Here is an 18881-nt window from a genome sequence, read left to right as displayed (position 1 = left end):
TAAAGACTTAAACATAAGACCTGGAACTGTAAAACTACTAGAAGAATACATAGAGGAAAAGCTCCATGACATTGGTTTGGGCAGTGATATTTTTGGATTTACCCCCAAATGCTCAGCAACACAAATGAAGATAGATATATGTTATGACATCAAACTGAAAAGCTTCTGCACAACAGAGGAAATAATTAACACAGTGAAGAAACAACCTATGAATTAGGAGAAAATATTTACAAGCCATCCATCTGAAAAGGGGTTAATATGCAAAATATATAAGGAACTCAAGCAACTCAAAAGCACGAAAACAAATAGCCTGGTTAAAAAAATGGGCAAAAGACCTAAACAGACACTTCTCAAAAGAAGACATACAAATGGCCAACAGATATATGAAAGAATGCTCAACATCACTTATCATTAGAGAAATGCAAATTAAGAACACAATGAGATATTAGCTCACACCTGTCAGGATGGCTGTTATCAAGAAGATGAAAGGTAAGTGTTGGCGAGGACGTGGAGAAAAGGGAAACTTTGTACACAGCAGCCATTATGGAAAACTGTACGGTAGTTCTGAACAAAACTAAAAAATAGAATTAGCATATAATCCAGGAATCCTACATTTGCATATATATCTATAAAGTAAGTGAAATCAGTGTGTCAAAGATATATGTGCACTCCCATGTTATTGCAGCAGTATTCACAATAGCCAAGGTATAGAATCAATCTAAGTGTCCATCAACAGATGGAAGGATAAGGAAAATGTGGTACATATACACAATAGAATACTATTCAGCCATAAAATAGAATGAAATACTGTCACTTTTGACAACACAGATGAACCGGTAGGGCATTATGCTAAGTGAAGTAAGCCAGGCACAGAAGATCTCACTTACATGTGGAAACAGAAAAAAAGTCAAACTCATAGAAGCAGAGTAGAATGGTGGTTACCAGGGGCTAGGGGACGGGGGACGTAGATTGAGGAAATGGTCAAAGGACACAAAACTTCAGGTAGACAGGAAGAACAAGTTTAGGAGATCTGTTGTACAACATGGTGACTCCAGTGAATAACAACGTATTGTATTGCTGAAAACTACTAAGAGAGTAGATGTTAAATGTTCTCACCACAAAAAAACAAACAAACGATAAATATGTGAGGTGATGCATATGTTAACTAACTAGATTTACTCATTCCACAATGTATGCATACATGAAAACATCCTGTGTGTACCATAAATATACACCATTGTTATCAATTAAAAATAAATAAATAAATGTTCATGATATATTTTTCAAAAGATTGTTGCTAAAATGAAAATAGACATGTCCAGAGTTGGCAGCATTACATATAATGCAGACATACAATCTTTTATACTTAGCTTTACTAGTCAATCAAGCTTATATTATCTCTATTAGATATTTAAGAATATAAAACTATACATCCAACCTAAGAACAAAAGGTACAATAAAAATAAATTGCTTAATTCATGTTAAGCTTGGCACTAAAAAAAGGAGGGAAGAACCATACGTTTAACTTTTTAGTTTCTTTGCTTCTGTGCTATTTTTTATTTTTTGCCTGATTTGTCAACAACAACAAAAAAACTTAAGATGATGACTGGCTTTGTTCACTGTCATAAAACTTTCACGATCAGGGTTCCAGTCAAGACGGCAGGATAGACAGGCCCCAGTGTCACTCTCTCCCACAATCAACCAAGTTTCAACTATAAAAAAGCAACAACAGCCAAACTAGGTCCACTAGAGCTCAGGGGAAGAGGAGGAGAGACCTACAGAGCTCATGAAAGCTGGAGAAGCCAAGATGAGAGAAAGCAAAACGATTTGGAGCATTTCCTGCCACAGGAAGGAAATGGAGCTGCTGAGCACATGGAGCAGGAGCCGGCAGAAGCCGCAGCTGTGTCCTTCAGATGAAGTTGCTTGGAGGCAGCAGGGGAGAAGAGGGTCTTGGTGGCCCCCAGGACAGCAAGACCACTAATAGGGTTCCTGTGGACCCACATAGGAATGAGAAGCCACAACAACTGAAAAACAGGAGCCATTCGGAGGCCGGTGAGTCATCACAAGGGACCAACCGGCACACGGCCCCTCCCATGGGAAGTGTTTGCAGCATGAGTGGTGAGGGAGCCTGGCCCACCAGGGGCACACTGGGGCACAGCAAGGACAGCCGATCTGCCCCTCAATCAGCGCAGGACCAGTCAGAGGAGACTGGTCAGGAATATAGAATTGCATGGGGTGCAGTTTGATGAAAAAACTCAGGCCCACATCAGAGTTTCTACACAACCCAAGTGCACCAGGTCTCTGGAGAGCCAGAAGTACCTATCAGGTCAACCATTAAACCCTGAGCTGCACAAAAAGCCTTGGGAACGGAAGGGGTCCCCGAGGAAGCAGAAGTCGAGGCACGGGGTGGTTTCTTCTGCCTCCAGTGGATTTCCATCTTCTGGAAGGGGGTTTTCTTCTTTGGACACAGGACTGACTTCATTCGGGTCACTGGGTCACCGGGGGTGCCTGCACTCGCTGTCATGTCGCTCGCTGGGAGGGGACGGGCAACATGGGACGTCCATCAAGTCCTCCTAAAACAGTGAATGGCAGAAAGGTCACTGCAGAGAGACCTGTCGAGAATGGTCGAGAAAGAGCAGCAGTGGAAGGAGGCGGCCTGAGGTCGCCACGAGGAGCACGACGAGCAGGACGGCCCAGGGGTCCCCGGCAGCTGGGATCCCTTCGTGTCCTCAGCAGGATCCCAAGAAGGTGGCAAGAGGAGGAAGCAGCGGAAGCAGAGGCGGCGCTGGCAGCAGAGGCCGAGGGGGCACCGCGTGATCGCGGACCGGGGTTCACGGTCGCGGTGGCGGTGGCAGACACGTGGGACGCGGCCGCGACCTCCCTGCCCTGCTTTGCCCCAGCACTAAACCCTGAAGGCGGTTGCGGATCTGTCCCCCTTTTCACCTGCCCGGGCACTCCACGGACGACAGGCGCCCTCCCAGCCGCAGCGGGACCGTGAGGCACAGGCAGGTGTCTGAGGACAAGCTCACGGCGTGACTCCCTTTCCCAATGGCGCACCCTGTTGGACATTAGAGTGGGGTCAGTGCAGCGCGACCCGAAGGTCCCGCCAGTCACAGCCGGCGCCGCGCTGTCGGGCGCTTTTCCTCCAGGGGTGCAAACTTGCCTTCCCAGTTTCCTCTGAATTCAAGCTTCAGTTTCGGCTAAATCTCCTCTCTTTTTCTTGGATCCATAATGATTCTTTCTGGCAAGAAGTTTTCTTTGGCTGAGCAGTGCCACCTCCAGCTGCTACAGGTGAGGGTCGCGCTGGGGCAATAGGCTGCTTGTTCACAGACACACAGGACACGGTCAGACCCCGAGCAAGCGCGCTGAACGACACGCTTCAGGTTGCAAGCACGGGCTCCTTAACAAACCGTTTTGTGCTGGCGAGATCCGGCCCCGCTTCCTGCAACTGCTTTATCTGCACGACGTGCGGCTGCTTCCTGGCCTCGAGTGTCCAGCACTGAGTAGAGCCCGGCTGTGCCTGCGCTTCTCCCGCACGCTCCCTCTCAGCGACCGTCGTCTTGCTTTTCACACGAGCACCTGCTGTTCACACTGCAGTTGCTCTGTCCTCTTGGAAGTGAGCTTGGCAGTGATTTAAAAATGCCAGCGGTTTGAATCTAGCAGTGTGCAAACTGGGAATTTTTCTAGTACAGTCCACGTAGCGGTGCCACAGGCTGGGAAGCCAGGAGCAAGTGTGATGTGCAGCTTTAAAGGGACCACTGCGGAAGAGTTTGCCTTGTGCACTTGGCTTTGATCGGTACATGCTGTAGCCAGTTGGGCAGAGGATACACTGCTGTTCAATGCTTATTGTGCAAAATGTAACCCGAAATGAATAATGTATTTTAAGTGCTACCTACATTAACAAAATGTAAGTTATTGAAAAAATAAAAAAGAGAGGGATAATTTAAATCAATGACAATCAACAAAACCTCAAAAAAGTGGAATGAATGAATAATACATAAACTTTGTAGGAATTCTAGACAATACAGAAAAGGACAAAAAAGAAGGCTGACATCAACCATAATTGTCACATTCAGAAATAACTAATGTAAACATTTTGTGTTATTCAATTTGCATGTATAACGCATACATAGAGTATACATGTGTGTGTATATGTGTGTACGCACACACACACGCACGTCTGAAATGTTACTATGCACACTGTTATGTGAATGAACAGTTTGCCATGCCATTAAACAATCTTCTACAACAGTTGTTCTCACTAGAAGAGCCCCTAGAGGAGTGCTGTGGACTGACGTCCCCCAAAACCGAGTCCACATCATGACAGTGAAAAGAGGGCGGGAAATCCTATTATGGTAATTCAAAGGTGGGTTCTTGAAGAAGTGATTGGACTGTAGGACCACAGCATAGTGAATGGATTAATAATAGTGGTCACAGGCATGGTTCGGAAAGCATTATTACATAACAGAGTCTCTCTCCCTCTGCTCCACCATTTTCTGCCATGTGAGACCCCGGCATTGCTATAATTCTCCACCAGAGACCTTCACCACATGTGTTCCCTAGACTTTTGACTTAGTTTCTTTGGGAAACATACCCTCTTGTGAAGAGTCTGGAATCCCGCAAAAGACTGAAACCTCCATTCCATACCATCATTTACAATAGCTGAATAGTATTCCATCATATAGCATTCATAACCCATAGTTTTAGTTGATCTCATATTTTTAAACATTTAGAATGAGAAAATTTATTTAGAGGGAGACAAAATAAACCTATATTAAAGATAGTTATTAACTCACCTGCAAGGTGGTGAAATGTTTTTCTCTTCCAAAGAAGCTAAATGCTGTTTTAGTGCTTCAAGTAAACTCCGGGGTGGCTAAAAAAAGTTATGAAAGATTTATTTTCTGATACTTTTAGAAAAATCATACTCTCCTACATGATAAACATATTTTGAACAAAAATTAAGATACCTCTATAGCAAATGCATTAAAGCCAAAAGTAAATTTATTATTAAAAGTAACATCTTGGTATCAAGTCAAATTCTCAAACTATGCTTTGAAATAAAAATTTTAAAACAACAACCCAGTCTCTTAAAATTATCAAAGGACAACTAAAATACCTATCCCTCAAGAAGACATTAGGCTTGAAATCATTCATTATTCATGGTTCCTTCAAAAGTCACCAGGTCAGTAGGTAAAACCTAGTGGAGAAGAGGGAGAGCGGGGAGAGAAGGCAACAGAGAGATAGAGAAACAACAACAAAAAGAGGGACGGAGAATCTCACTCATATTAGCAAATTCATTATCACGCATATGAAGAGAAATCCAGGTGTCGACATGGTCTTCGGTCTCTGCTAAAATGTCACCTCTTCAAGAGGGATTTCCTTGACTACCAACAGTTTCTTTAAATTTTTTTTTCAAAGCATTTATTTTTAGTGACATTACAGATTTCTTTGTATATTCATTGTCTGTGTCCCTGCAAGAGAATATAAGCTCCATGAAGGCAGGGATTTTGTCTGTTTCATTTACTGATGAATCTTAAGTGCTTGGCACATAGTAAATGCTTAATTAATACAGTTGACCCTTAAACAACACGGGAGGTTAAGGGTGTTGACCCCACATAGTCAGTGGAAACCCTGTGTATGACTTTCACGCGTCATTACTGTGGAACCGACACATAGGAAAAGTTGGCCCACCCTATACATGGGTTCTGAATCCTGGGAATACTGCACTTTGCCCTGCATTTTGGTTAAACCCACTGTTGCAGAACCCGCATGTAAGTGGACCCTCACAGTTCAAAGCAGTGTTGTTCAAGGCTCAAATGTATTTGCTGAGTGAATGTGGGTGTATCTTTTTGTTCTCCATTTCCATTAAAACATAAGGCCCATTCCCCACCAGGGTTCTATATCCCGCCATCTCCCTCCTGATCCATTCACTCTCTATTCAAGAAAATAATTATTAATAATTTACTATACACTAGGTACTAGGGACACAGCCATTGGAGGGCTTTTAAGTGAGGGGTGAAATAATCAGATGTGTATTTTGGACGTTATCAGATCTGAATTATGTAAAACAAACGGCAGAGGGCTGAGTCCTACCAAATTTTAGATGTGTCTTCAATGCACACCCGTCTCTCCATCCTGCCACTACACCATCGTTCTAGCTCAGACTGTCACCGTCTCTCCCCTTCCCACTCAGTGTCGTACTGTAAGTGAGAGGCCAGGTAGAGGGTATCAAGGAGGAGATGGGGACAGAGGAAGACCAGCAGATTTGGGGAAAAGATGAATCATATAAACTGCTGTGCTGGCAGTGGGAAGAAGGCTTAACAAAGAAGTACTCACAAAGGTGTGTGGGGGCAGAGCTAAGGGCCAATTCTGAGGGAATAAATAACAAAAATAAATAACAAAAGTTATCAGTATTTGAACGATGTTGTTTGGAAACATTTTTTTTTTTTTTTCAGCTGATATGCTGTCAGACAATCCACCGACAGATGTAAATCTGTGGAAACTGTGCCACGCAATCTTAGTGAACATGATTAGCAGAAAACTGCTTAGAAATACCAAAAACGTAAAAAGCACCAAAGTGCTGGCTGGTTAGCTCAGCTGGTGAGAGCATGGTGCTGATAAAATGCACCAAGGTGCTTTACATGAAAAGAGGAGATGTGAGGCTGTAATACCTCCTTCGTGAGGCACAGTCACCCTCCAGCCACCAATAGCACAGAAACGCTGGGGTAACTGCAGGAAAATGCATCTGGGCATGTGTCGGGGTGGAACCGTCCAGCAGGTCCCCACGTTTATGCCCCTGGAGCTCTGAGGTGGAGTGTGGCCCAGAAATGTATGTTTGAACTACTTTCATGACAAAGGAAAATGCATCCGATTGCAGACAGAGCAGACCCTGCTATGTACATTTGCAGGAGTCACGTCCAGCAGGAACTGCAGGGAATGGCTGAAAGGAGAGGACTCACACAGACAGACACACAGCCAGCTGCTCACGGAAGGAGGCTCGGTGACTCCCAGACGATGGCAAAGTCAAAGCAGAAAGGACTGACGGATCAAGAAGATGAGGGAGATTTCCTCTTAAGAAAGACCAGATGCAGAAGGGATCTCTAAACTGGTGAGCAGTTTAAACCTAGCAGGTTAGCTTCGATTCACGTTAAGTAACAAGTGTCAGAAGCACAAGGAGAAACTGGCCAATCCGCAGTCACAGAGCAAGACCTTCACGCTCCTCCGTGGGATCCAGCAGCAGGTTGGCTGAGAAAGCCCCTTGAAACTGTGCACGGTTTTGAGCAGACCTCTCTCGAGGAGACTGACTGAGGGGGGCAAAGTGGGGCTGCCTCAGTTCCTGCCTCCCTGCTGTCCCACGTAGCCCTGCATGTCACTCCATTCCAGGGCTTCCAGGACAGCCCGGGAAGCACGTCTTCACAGGAGCAGTTCTGCCGACTGCTGAAGGCCACGACAAATGACTTTCTGCACTGGCTGAGGGCCAGGGGCCAGCGTACTGATAAGGAAGCTCTTCCAGTACAAAGAGTTGATTTACGGAGCAGTGAATTGGGATCTGGATGGAAGTTTGCTAACAAGGCCCCTGGCTGCCTTTTGCAGACTCTCCCGCAGCCATCTAGTTTGTTTTTGATTCAGGGATCCTGAGGAGTGGAGCTGAGGTAAGGAGGAGAGAGGGTGGCCCAGTGGAAAATGTCACCCTCCAACTCAGGTTACTCCTCCTGGCAGAGGTCCCCTTGGAGCTCAGGCCACAGGTGCTGGTCAGTTCATGCTCGTCTGTGCCCAGCAATGGCTGAGGCCGTGGTTCTCGGTAAAGTTCCTCTTCCTACCTCCAGCACATCCCTCAGGGAAGCAAGCTCGATGCAGAGAAAACTCAGAGGACTACATTCTGTGGACATCTAGCCATGCTTCTGCAGTCTCTGCTTCATCTTTTTCAGGAACCCAGGGGCTGGGATTGTGTCTCATTCATTATAGCTGAGGAGGGGTCAAGCCCTATTGTTTGTGAATCGATGCTGAGTGAAACCCGCTGGTTACGGTGCCATGGGGCCATGAAACTCCGTCTTCTCCCCTACTACTAACCCAGGCATTGTCATTGTCGCTGTGTCTCCCCACCACTGCTCATCTGACTTCCCATTCGAGAAGCTGGGCGTTATTTCACCCAAAAGTGCTTTTCATTATAGACTGATCTGTGTGATTTGATGTCTGTGCACCAGTCCCTTTTGATTTATCTGTACATGAAGGAATGTTTGTACTGTGAAGCATCCAACAGAAACTGCCCCTTCTCTGCCACCAAATCGAACACTTTGTCTGCGTCTGCAATTATCCTTTCTTGCTTGCCTCCTCTCTCTTATTTGAGATCATTGCTTCCATTTGTGCTCTGGATCCAATACCCTCTCATTCCCTGAGAGATCACGTTCAATCTACTGCCCCTCTCTCCTTCCACTTCTCCACCCTCTCTCTTCACAGGCTCCTTCTCGTACACATCACTGCCATGTGAACCAGGCACTGTGTGAGCACTCCTCATGTGTTATCTCAGAGAGTCCTTCGTTATCCCAGTCCCATCCAAGGCAGGTCTGTCATGCCAGGGCCTCATATATGAGATGGGGACAGCTGAGGGGATGGCTGTGAAAGTCCTGAATCTCCAGGTTCCTCAGAAACCTTGCAGCCTCCTTTGTGGGAGGTAAGGAGGCTTCTACCCAACAAGTTACACGCCCCATCAAGATTTGCCCCACCTCCCCTCCTGGACTCTAGGTCTAGAACTAGAGTTAAACCACTGCAAAGCTACGCTGGAGACATGCCTCTGAAACAGCACCCACCCACCCTCCAAGCAGAATAGTAAATAAAATCAAGGTTGCCTCCCACAAGGATGGCAGAAATTAGTGCCAATCTTACAGACATAAAGGATGCAGATGTGATAGTCCCCGTCCCCATCAAAACCAGTCAGGCCCTGGAGAATGACAAACGACAGCAAAATCAAGTAGGAACCCAATTGCAGCCACTGTGCCAGCCACTATAGTTTCTTTGGTAGAGGTGACTTAACACAGCCTCAGGTACATGCTATGTGGTTATTGGTTTGGTGAATGTGCTGCGTTCCAGTGTGAATCAGAAAGAGGTCACAGGCGAATGGAACGGACAATGGTTACATTTATAGTTCGGACCCAGGGCTAGGTGAACTCTCCCACCTGCTGTCATAATATGGTCGGAAGAAGTCTAGACCTGCTGGTCACCCCTCAGAACCTCAAATTGATCCACTGTATCCATGATGTCATTAGAACAGGATCAGATGAGCAGGAGGTGGGTAGCAGAGTGGACTTGGGAAAGATACACATTTCTTTCACAGTGGTAAAATTTGTAGGGTTCCAGTGGTCAGAGGCCTACCAGGACGTCCCATCCAAAACAGAAGATGAAGTATTTCAGTTTGCACCTCGCACCGTGAAAAAGAAAATGTGACACCTAGTAGGCATCTTTGGGTTCTGGAGACAGCATATCTCCACACCAGGAAACATTGCTTTAGCCCAAATCCCAGGTGACCTAAAAGCCTACCACTTTAATTTGGGGCCCAACGTAGGCAAGGGCTCTGTAGCAGGTCGAGGATGGGCCAGAAGCCCTGCTGCTTAAGCCCCAGGGTACGTCTGGGATGGAGCACAGACAGGTCCAGAGGGGTAAGCAGGCTGCACAACCCCATCCACACCTGCTGCACTGCCACCTCTACCTCAGGTCACACCCATTGCCATGTGGGGGACCCCTGATGACCAGTTGCTGGGGGAGGAAAAAGCTTGAGTTCATTTGAATTTTACAATATTGCTATGAGATAGGCGAGAGCATGACACCTATTTCGCAGTTGCAGAAACAAGGAATAGACGAAGGAAATGAGTTGCTTGAGTTCACACACTGAAAGGTTGACAAGACAGCCCTCAAACCTAAGTTCATTATCCCAAATACCTGACTGTTTCCACTGACCGGTGCTGTCCATTTTGAAAGCATGGTCTATTCGTTATTCCACGCATTGCCATATATATGACGTGCATGGAAAGATTTGTATTATCTTTTAATTCTATTTTTCCACAATCTTTTTGAAGTTCCCTTGTATATGTTTGTTATTGACGGGGAAATTAAAATACACACACATATAAGTATATGGCAAAGAATGGAGTCTCAGATGATGATTAATATAAATAACAAATGAACATAGAGAAAAAAGGTCCACTTAAATGCACAGGACAGATACACTTACCTGAATAAGATTTGGAATGTTGCTCTGGTCAATTCCAACTTGCTGAATTCAGAAAAAAAAGGGGGCGAAAAGTATATATTACAGCAGGGAATGGCACCAAAAAAATTAACTGAGAGACTATTGTGCACACAAAAGAGAAAACACCCCCCAGGGCACGATGCCTTCCTCGCGTGATGCCCATCTAGTGCAAGAAAAACATGTCAGGCTGACGGATGCATTGGACACTTAAGCACAAACTTCTACTTGTCCTAACAGTAGACTCTGAAAGAAAAGTCTTGCCAGATACTGAGTCTTTGCTGTTTGGAGAAGAGCTAAGCTGTATTTTGGATATGGTGCAAATGTGTTCTAATTTTCCAAGTAGTCAGGAGTCAGCCACTATTCATGCTGTTGTTCTCCTGTGGATAATATGTCTTTGTTCTCTTGGTTTCCAGAAGTTTGACTGTCACTTGCCTATGTGTGGTTCTCTTTGTATTTATCCTGCTTGGGGTCTCCAGAGTGTCATCACCTTATATGTTTCTTTCTCTCTCTGTTCACAGTCCTGTTCTACCTCTTGTCCACTGTCTAAAAAGACTTCCATCATATATATTTTCGTCCAGTTCTAGAGTTTCTGATGAGAGGGGAAACTTGGTACTGCCTATCCTCACGGCTACAAACAGAAGTCCTTGTAAGATTGCTTTTTAGCACAAGTGCATTGTAAACGTGCTCAAAAAAAAAAAAAAAAAAAAAAAGCGAAGGACCTAATTTTAGCTTTTAGTTTTACTATTTTCAAAGTAGTTAAAACTACTACCAATTTCTCTGTCTCTGTGTAGTGATGTGGTTGGGGGAGGAGGTATAGCTACACCTGACACTAAACTAATGCAGAAAACAGCAGAAAGTCCTTGGATAGAAACGGATTTCTGTACCTCTGCAACCCTCAGGAACTGTGTCAATTTGGTGGTTTTTTCGAGGAAGTTGATGTAAATCCCCAAACTCTCCTTGCACTGGTTCTTCCTCATGTCAAAAAACTTGTCTAAAAATAGAAAAAAAAAATTAGCAGGAAGCAGCCAATGTTGTAGCGATTTTCAAGTTTCACTCCATTCTACTCTATTTTAAGCTGATTCTGTATATGATTTTAACCTGTTCAAAACAATCATAGTTTTGATCCACTTATTTTCTGCTTGAACAACCACAAATAGCACTGTTCAATCCCTGTAATCAACAGATTTTTACAGATTAAGTACTGTATAACAAACACTAGTGCTGGGAATATGCATGGAATTTAACAGCATACACGGATAGTTTAGATTTAAATGTCTCCAACTTCTGGTCTATAGTCTTTGTGATTAACAGCAAGCTCTGAAACGCTCTGAGGAAGGTGCTGTGTTTCCTACTCTTTTATAACCCTATAAATGTACTAGGCATTTCTTCAGTTTAAGAAAAGAACTTAAATTCCCATCAATAATGTTGGGAAAATGCTTGCAATGAAATGAACCATTCATTAGGTCTAAATGATGACAGAAATTTCCTGAGAAGCCTACAAAATATGCTTGTATATAATCTATAACAGTAACTTATGTAATTGACTTTACCTTCTGATAAAAGTCAGAGCTGTCTTATTTGACTTTGGTGGAAATGGGCCTTAATGTGTACTGCATAGACATGGCAACCTAGTTGATTCCCTGGTAAATTTCCCAGAAATATCAGTTAACATGTGTATAAAAATGGAAAAGCCTTGTGGCTAATTCGACAAATAATTTTTAACCAAAAAAACAATGTAATATCTCATTGTTTAAAAATACACATGAGCCTGCAAGGACTCTCTATTTTAAATCTAAAGCAAATATGAGTCTGAATGTAGAGGTAAAAGTTTTTCACAAATAAAGTATTTTTACCATCTTATCTTTTAAAAAATATTGTTTATTCTTTATCCTACCTAGCAGATTAAGGATCCCTTCATTATAGGCTGCAAAGAGACGGAGAGCATCTCTAAAGAGAAGCATAAAAGCAGCACGTATTATACCATTAGTTAGTTCATCAGGATTTGCCTGAAAATTAAATAAAAGAGTCATCAATTACCACCACAGTTAAAAAAAATCCTTCTCCCATCTATAGATAAACAATGATATTGACTGATATTAAAGAAAAAAAAAGGATTTCTAAAGTTCTTACATTAAAATTAAGAAGAGCATCCAGCTGGGTTTGAATAACTGGAAGCGTGTTTAGCAGCTGTTCAGTACTCATAGCTCTTATCACACCATCTCTCCTATAAAAGATAAAAGAAATTTATAAACATCAAAAATTAAGAATTTGAAAAGCACTGTGACATCAGCATCTTAACACAGAGCTGTGTTTTTGACAAACTACAAAGCAGACCACATATGTGTCAGTATTTCTTGCTTACAAACTAAGGATAATTACTGACCCTCTCTTGCTTTTTGTAACGTCAGATGCCATCAGTCTGTATGCGAGTGACTTTTCATTCAAATACCTGCTGTACCGTCTGATGAAGGCTGACATCGTATAAGCTAAAAATAAAATATTTGATTATTTCCAATTCAACCAATACAACTATTTATAATACACCAATATGCAAAACTTATCATTCCACATTTACCCGTACGCCTCAGCAATGTCTCTGTAAGCACAAAAGGTAGAACGGCCTTTATTCATCATCTAGTCCCACCTGCCTCAAATTTTCTGTTAAAGATTATTTTTTAGTTACTGAAAGACTTCATATCACCCCATGATGTGGTGTTGATAGTGATATTCCTGAACAGAGGGAACAGTTGAACTTTCCCAGCTCCTTTCACATTTCCACAGAAACGGCTGTAAATTCTTGGCACTTTCCCATCGCCACCTCCCCTTCTCCAGCCTTCCTCCAATTAGCAAATGACCCTGACCCCAACTTCATAGAGAAAATGGAGAAAGAAAGGCCATGGGAGAAACCCAATTTCCGGTTACCTTGATTCATTTACTCAGTTTATTCATTCCTTCACCATTGTTGAGTGCTCACTATGGGTGAGGCTCTGCTAGGTGCTGGAAGTTCAGCAGTGAATTAAATAGACAAAAATCCCTGCTCTCATAGCGCTTACATTCCAATGGAGATTGTCAGACAATTACGCAAAAATAACATAAAATAAAATAAAAAGGAAAACACAGAACACAGGCAATTAGTTGGTAAGAAGTGGCAAGAATAAAACTCAGGCCGAGAGGTGGCATAAAGGTGTGCTGCAGTTTTAGGCAGGCTGGACAAGGCCTCACTGAATAAGGTGGAGGTTTCATTAACCTTTTTTCCTCTAGCACATAGCATATTCTTAGTACGCAGTCGAAAATGCATTATACCAATGAACTTAGGGATTATTCACCTTTATAAAAAGTGCACCGCACCACACACTAGTTAGGTTGTTTGTTGATTTATTTATTATTTACTTATGGAACAGGTACTTTCATACACAAATAGAGACTTTTTTTGATTGCAAGTGACAGAAACCCAACCCAAGTTGGCTTAAAATAATTGAGACCAATTTTCTTAACTAGCCAGGGTTTTCAGAACTTTCCCCTCCTTGACACATGGAAACATTTCCATCAAGGACCCATCTTACCTTCTATGATGCTTATATCCAGGAAGCTGTGTAACGTGAAGAAAGAGGGTCGAGATGCAAGATGTTGGATGAAACGCTGTGAAACAAATGGGCCAAATCCTAAAATTAGTTTCTGGACACAAAGCTAGTTTATGAATGAGTTTGCCCTTATGAATGTATATTTGACAGAGTTCTGCCATGCAGGTTCTATCTATTTCAGGAGTACTGATTAAGTTAGGCGCGATCACATTCTGGGCTGGCCAGTACAAGGATTCGCTGTGCTGTCAGTTACCCTCTGTTTACCTAGTCCCCAAATTAACAAGGGGTTAAACATTAAAGTTCATGTGAATACACACCTTTCCTCCAAGACTTTCTTTCTAGCCATTTCCCCCTTTTGATTTTGAATAATTGTAAGTTACAGAGAAGTACAAAGAATAATAGGATCCATCTGTGTACCTCACTATCTAGAAATGAGAACTGCTCAGTTTTTGACATATCTGCTTCCAGTCTATTTTTAAAATAAAAGGAATAAAGTATTACAGAAAAAGCTCACGTACCCTTTGCCCTGTTCCCAAGGCCAATTTCCTTTTTCTCCTACTACTAGAAGTAACTGATGTCATAATTTTTAACATGCTATCTTTAAAGTCTATTTTCTTTATAGTTTCATATGTATTTGTTCCACGGACAAATATTGTGTGTAATTTTTAAAATTTACATAAATATTATTGTACTCCAAATGTCATTCTATAACTTGCTTCCTCGATTAGCATTGGTTTTGAGATCTAGCCTTGCTGGTATACATCCCATTTAGTGTCATATAGTATTTCACTGTATAACCACACCTCATTTTACCTGTTCCCTACTGATGAAAATGTAGGTGATTTCCAGTTTTTCATTATTATAAATATGTTGTGAGAAATAGATTTGCTGGGTCACCAGCTGGGTGATTTTGTTGAATGCGTTCCAGTGTTCTCCTTTCCACAGTGATAAACTACACCAGCTAGTAATTTACACATCATCTGCAGGGTATTTCCCATTTCCTCAGTGTCTTCCCAACTCTTTATTCTGTCAGAAATCTTAAATTGTGCTAATCTGAACATGTTCTCAGATATGCTATCGGACATGAATTAGCTGTCAGACATTCTGGTTTCCTTTTCTGTGAACTGTTGGGTTCTTTCGCTCATTAGTCTGTTGTATTGCCTTTTTCTTACAATGACGTATTCTGAATATTAATCTTTGGTCTGTAATATACATGTCGCAAATACCTTCTTTCAACTTTATGGTGTCTTCCCGACTTGAATGTCATAAGCACATTCTACATTTTTTTCAGTTTCAAAATTTAGTTTATTGCCTTTCGATAGTTCCTCCATGTGGAGTTTATTTTTGTATATAAAGTAAGATAAGGATCTCATTCTATTTCTTCCGTAGGGATGCCATTTGTGCCAACAGACTTTCTTGTAATTATTTCCCCCTTACTTTCTCCTGCATGTTTTTAGTGCCACCTAGCTCATATATAAGTAGGGTTTCATTTCTGAGCTCTCTATTAAGTTCCATTTATATATACGTTCTGTTTTTACCAATACCCTACTGTGTAATTACAATTGCTTTATAAATTTCAAAATAAAGCCAATTTCTAAACCCTAATTTTTAATGCGATTTTACTGAGACAAATTGTAAATTTAAAATAGAAAATGATAAGTAATTTAATGCTATAGAGCATTTCAGGTGTTCTATGGAACACTAAAAGTATGTGCCTATGGGGAGAGGAGGACAGGTGATGATATCACACACTCAGGTGTACAGTTTCCCTTGGCAAAGTAAAGCAGTTATGCAGTAATACATTTTAAAGTTTTTTTTGGGGGGAGGGTTTAAATCATCTAAAGGATTAAGAGAAATACCCACTCTATTATCCACTTTATTACCCAATGGCTACTTTACCAGTGGCTAAAATGGCATACCTCAAGTAATACTAATGACAAAGATGCATTCATTAATAAAAACAGAAAAAAACATTTTTAATACTGCTATTCACTTCCCCCACTTGTCACTAACAAAAGCAAAAGGTAATACGCCCTTGACAAAGCAGGAACATTTCGCACTTGCGTGCACGCAGTCTATTGTACCAGAAGGAAGGGAAGGCCTCCCGCTGGAGCGCACAGCACACTCACCTCATTTCCGTGGACCATGAGATGATGCACAGTAACCAGAGCTTTGAACACCACCACCCAGTTACTGCTCCTAGTTTTCTTATAAAGAACGTCAGCCAGATGTTGAACGCTCATATTTGTTTCATTGATGTACTGTATTAGATCTAAATTAGAGACAGTGACAAGCATTAAAATACAGACAGAAAGTTTTTGAAAACAAAATTGGTCATTTTAACTTAAATACAGATGCAGTCAAATCTCAGAGAAATGACAAAGGAATAATCAAAAACATTTTCTTCATTACATATATTACCATCTGTACTGATATGTGTTACCTGATATGAACACCTGTTTACCCTCTTATCCTCTACACTCGATGAGGGCAGGGACTGTGTCCATTTCAGTCACCAAGACCTAGCACAGTAGATGGCCCATAAAGGTTATGGTAAATACTTGTGAAATGAATGAATAGTACTCAAGAAGGGAAGTAACATACCCAAGGTCATACAGGTAAAATTGCAGAGCTGGGATTTGTAATTAGATTTGTTTGAGTCCAGAGAGTCAGCTTCTACCAGTGTCATTACCGACTCTCTCAAGGGAAGTGTCTAACTACTGCTCATCCCTTAGGTCCCAAGAAGCCATTTCTGGAACATGACGTCATCATCCAGGGTTTGTCATAGATATTTCCCCAGAATCTAGCACACAGGCTGCCCAGAATAGTGCTTAGCAAACTTCAAAAACATATGTATAATGGAACTTAATCTGTTTCACTTAGTAAACAGTGAGCTGCTATAACACATGCACATTATGATGAGGATGAGAAGGTAAAACGTCAGCAGGTAAGTACAGATTAAGTCAATGGATAGTTTTTAAGCAAAATACCAAAGTGAAGTGGTGATCAAAGTGTTAGTCAGCTGCGAAGGCTTCAGAGCAGGAGGATTCATGCGCGTTGCCAGCAGCACGTGTTGCTTATGAAATCAGGGCTCACTACAAGCTCAAGCAATGGACTGTGGGCCTGGCCTGGGAATCTTTAACAGCTCCCCTCAAGAATGAAGACCCCTCCCCTTCGCATCACACACAGGAGCCCAAAGGTGCTGCTGGGGACACTCTAAGGCCTGTGTACTCAACTCACAGGCCCTGGTTAAGAAGTGCCTGTGGGAGCACTGACTCCGCAGATGTCACGGTTTCTACACAAACGGGCCGGAGTGGCCTTGGCAAGCGAGAACCTTTGAAGAAGCGTGGGTGCTGCCCCCTTGTCTCCTACCTAAGTTCCCTGAATAATTTCTACATATTTCGGAACTGGACATAAAACCGCCAGTGGTTCTTTCACGTGCTTCCAGACGACTGGAAGTGAGAGTCCACACGACGCCTCGCGTGCAGGTGTCGCCAGAGGGAGGCTGGCGGGAGCACGCCGGGCGCCCGGGTTAGAGGGCCCCCCAGCCCTGGACGGCAGGAGCCGCGCGAGGTGCCCGGCCCGGACGCTACTCACAGGCCAAGTGTTTCGGCTTGGGCTCCCTGGGCTCCTTGGTGGTCGCCTGGAGGGCAGCCTTGGATGTAGAAGACCCCATGAGTGTGGCGCGGGCTGCCCTCCTCTTCCACGTAAGTGTGACTGGCACCCCTAGATGAGGACACCGAGGTGATGGCCTGGCCCCGCAGGTGGCGTTCACCATGCAACGGTTCCTTCGTGCAGCCTGACGTAGACCCCTGGCATTATGAGGTGGGACCAGAACTCACGAGGCGCCAGGATTCTGCCGGAATGATGGGAAAGGTGGCGCAGGGGCAAAGGAGGGTGGTGCCAGGCACACGCTCAGATTCGGAGGGCAAGGTTCGGGCTGGGGACGGGGCACCTCCAGAGGAGGCCCTTTCCATAATCCACGGCCAGTGACACGCACCAGACATATTGAAGAACGTTCTGTGCTCTTTCGCACCCCTAGTGGAAGGTCAGTCAGCTACCAGCGTTATAGAGCCCCTCTCTACTGCGCATGCCTGAGCACTGGATTTGCATAAACCAGTCGCTTGTGGTCTCGTTTTCCCTGTGTTCGTGCTGAAAATAGGTCTAGGTCTAACTAGCAAGGGTAACTTTTCTCTAGGGGTGGGCCTAGAGGAAAGCCTGAAACCCTGGGGAATGGCTTGTGACCTAGAGGTGGGTCCTGTAACTAGAGCCCAGGGAAACTGAGCACCTCCTATCTCACTATTACTGGGTGGAGTGTTCTAATTAAATCGGTATTACACTTCCTGATATTGTGTCACAGATAACTAACACGGTTTTTATTTTTTAGAACCTCCCCCCCCATATTTAAGTTTGGAGAGTTTCTTTTGCTATGTCTCCAAGTTTACTGATCTTTTCTTCCGCAGAGTTTAATGTGTTGTTAATCCCACCCAGAACACGCTGCATTTCTAATATTGTATTTTTCATCTCTAGAAGTTCCATTTAGTTCTTTTCGTAACCTTTTGTTACTCGCCTCATTATGTTCACGTTTTCCTTTAAACCTTGGGTTTACTCATAATAGTTATAATCGTTATTTTAAAAGGCTTTTCTGCTAATTCCACCACCTTTGACATTTTGAGGTTTGTTTCTATTGACTTATTTTTGCCTTCTGTATGGGTCACGTTTTTCTGCTTCATCCTCTGCTAAGTAATTTCTTTTTTTTTTTTTTTTTTTTTTTTTTTTTTGCCTTTTTCGTGACCGGCACTCAGCCAGGCCGGTCCTATATAGGATCCTAACTCGCGGCGGGAGCGTCGCTGCGCTCCCTGCGCCGCACTCTCCCGAGTGCGCCACGGGCTCGGCCCTTTAAGTAATTTCTAATTGGATGCCAGATAGTGTTAATTTTGCTTGGCTGAGGTTTGTATTTTGATGTATTCCTTTAAAGAATGCTGAAGTTTGTTTAGACATACAAATACATGACTTTCAAATCAGTTTTATCCATCCAAGGCACGTTTTCTTAAATA

General features: G+C 43.1%; 1 protein-coding gene across 1 annotated transcript; it reads right to left on the bottom strand.

The window, feature by feature from the left end:
* Positions 1–3190: 3190 nt before the first annotated feature.
* LOC134368585 (phosphatidylinositol-binding clathrin assembly protein-like) lies at positions 3191–16513 on the bottom strand. Its single transcript, XM_063085012.1, has 10 exons — positions 16429–16513; positions 15954–16096; positions 13807–13882; positions 12627–12729; positions 12374–12467; positions 12138–12249; positions 11128–11234; positions 10226–10267; positions 4797–4873; positions 3191–3377 (listed from the first exon to the last, which is right to left on the bottom strand). Exons 1-10 carry the CDS (start codon positions 16511–16513, stop codon positions 3191–3193), a joined length of 1026 nt encoding a protein of 341 aa, XP_062941082.1.
* Positions 16514–18881: the final 2368 nt, after the last annotated feature.

This window comes from Cynocephalus volans, chromosome X (genome assembly GCF_027409185.1).
Source record: "Cynocephalus volans isolate mCynVol1 chromosome X, mCynVol1.pri, whole genome shotgun sequence".
NCBI lineage: Eukaryota > Metazoa > Chordata > Mammalia > Dermoptera > Cynocephalidae > Cynocephalus > Cynocephalus volans.
This window is presented reverse-complemented; position numbering and strand designations above follow the sequence as displayed.